The sequence below is a fragment of the Magnolia sinica genome, chromosome 17 (genome assembly GCF_029962835.1).
Source record: "Magnolia sinica isolate HGM2019 chromosome 17, MsV1, whole genome shotgun sequence".
NCBI classification, from domain to species: Eukaryota; Viridiplantae; Streptophyta; class Magnoliopsida; order Magnoliales; family Magnoliaceae; genus Magnolia; species Magnolia sinica.
Genome location: NC_080589.1, coordinates 9,051,466 through 9,053,054, shown reverse-complemented (window position 1 = coordinate 9,053,054; position 1,589 = coordinate 9,051,466). Strand labels below are relative to the sequence as shown.

At 41.0% G+C, this 1,589-nt stretch overlaps 1 protein-coding gene across 1 annotated transcript; it reads right to left on the bottom strand.

Annotated features, from left to right (window-relative positions):
* Positions 1–366: 366 nt before the first annotated feature.
* On the bottom strand, positions 367–1,039 carry LOC131231643 (pectinesterase inhibitor-like). The gene has a single exon (XM_058227907.1). The coding sequence runs from the start codon at positions 929–931 to the stop codon at positions 410–412; it is 522 nt and encodes a 173-aa protein (XP_058083890.1). The 5' UTR covers positions 932–1,039; the 3' UTR covers positions 367–409.
* Between the last annotated feature and the right edge of the window lie 550 nt (positions 1,040–1,589).

Below are 1,589 nucleotides of genomic sequence, written 5' to 3'. Positions count from 1 at the left end.
GCTACTCGAACACCAACGCTCCAAATTCAACACATGTAGCCCACATTTCTAATCTATGGCCTGTCCATCAATCGCCTCATAAACAACTAACAAAATCTCCTTCTTGGGATATTTTCAAAATTCAAGATTATTCTCAGAACATTATATCCGGAAAATCTTGCCAAAAATAAAATTTTAATTAGTTAAAACTTAAAATAATTTCCCCATTAATATCAGGATATTTCTGCTATAAAATTACGAGTTAAAAACTGCTTTCATCAAAGTGCATGAATGTTCGAAACAATGTAAGAATTCAAATCCAACGTCTCATTGCATACTTCAGACAGAGTCGTTCAGTGCATCGCGTTTCTTGTTACGAATAAAACAACATGAAATAAGAAATCCAAACAAGCAGCAATCTAAAACAGAATCATCCAGACAAGAGATTTGTAATGGCCAGAGCATTGCTGCATAGCTTCTGGAATTCTTCATTCTGAGCTGTGAATGGTGATTGATAGCCGGGCTGGTCTTTGAATTCTTCCTCACAAGACTCCGAGTCTGCCATTGCAGCTGTCACCCACGTGTTCACATCACTGTAACCCTTCGAATCAAGGGCTGAGATTGAATCCTCGACCTGGTCAATCGCATCAAGAAAGTTCTCAGTGCAATCGCTCAGACATTGCTGCATGAACGGGTCGGTGGTGACCTTGCTCTGATCTTCAATAACTTTCTCCATGTTCAACGCGCTAGCATAAGCTAGCTTGAGTGCGATGATGGCCAGACTGGGAAGGTCTGCTGTACTGCTGGCAGGATCTGAGGTGAGAGATGAGACGCAGAGATCGTTGTATAATGTCTGCTTGCAAGTGTTTTGTATCAGTTCAGTGTCACCGAATGTGGGTCCCACGAAGGAGAATGTGAGAGATAGTAGAAGGAAGAAGTGCAAGTGGGCCATTTCTAACTTGATGAAAGGTGGAGATTTGAGATGTGGGTGGTGAGTGTTTGGAGAGGGTGATATTCTTATAGAGGAGATTTTGTTGAGGGTGGTTTTTTGGGTATTCTATTCTTGAATAAAAGGAAGTTGGAAAGAGGATGTTGTTGTGAGTTGTTTAAATGGGCAAATGAAGGGTGGAGATTGGTTGTTGGTATTGAAGGGCTAGGATTAGTTGAAAGTCTGGAATATGGTGTTGTAGGAACCTTTTTGTGTCTCTGCTGTTGTTAGATGGATGGACCCATGAGAATAGTCGGGGTGTTAAACGTAAGACTCTGTCATGGAAGAATACTGAACTGGGGTGCTGCCACGTGGTGTAGTTTGTTAAGACCAGAATCCTCTACAGCACCTGTTTTACGCAGATCGTTTCTTATATATGTAAATCCAATCCGTATATTAGGTGATAACGGTTATTTGAACTGTATGTACAAAAGATCAACTCCATAGAAAACTCCAGTGGGCCACACTAATGGGAGAATGTAAAATCGGTCCTAAAACCTTTAATTTTATGGGGTGTGGCCCACCTATAGTTTTTAATCAGGATGAATTTTACACGAATGGTTTTGATAAAAGATACACAACATAGTGGCCCCACAGACAAACCTATGGTTGGAGTCCCATC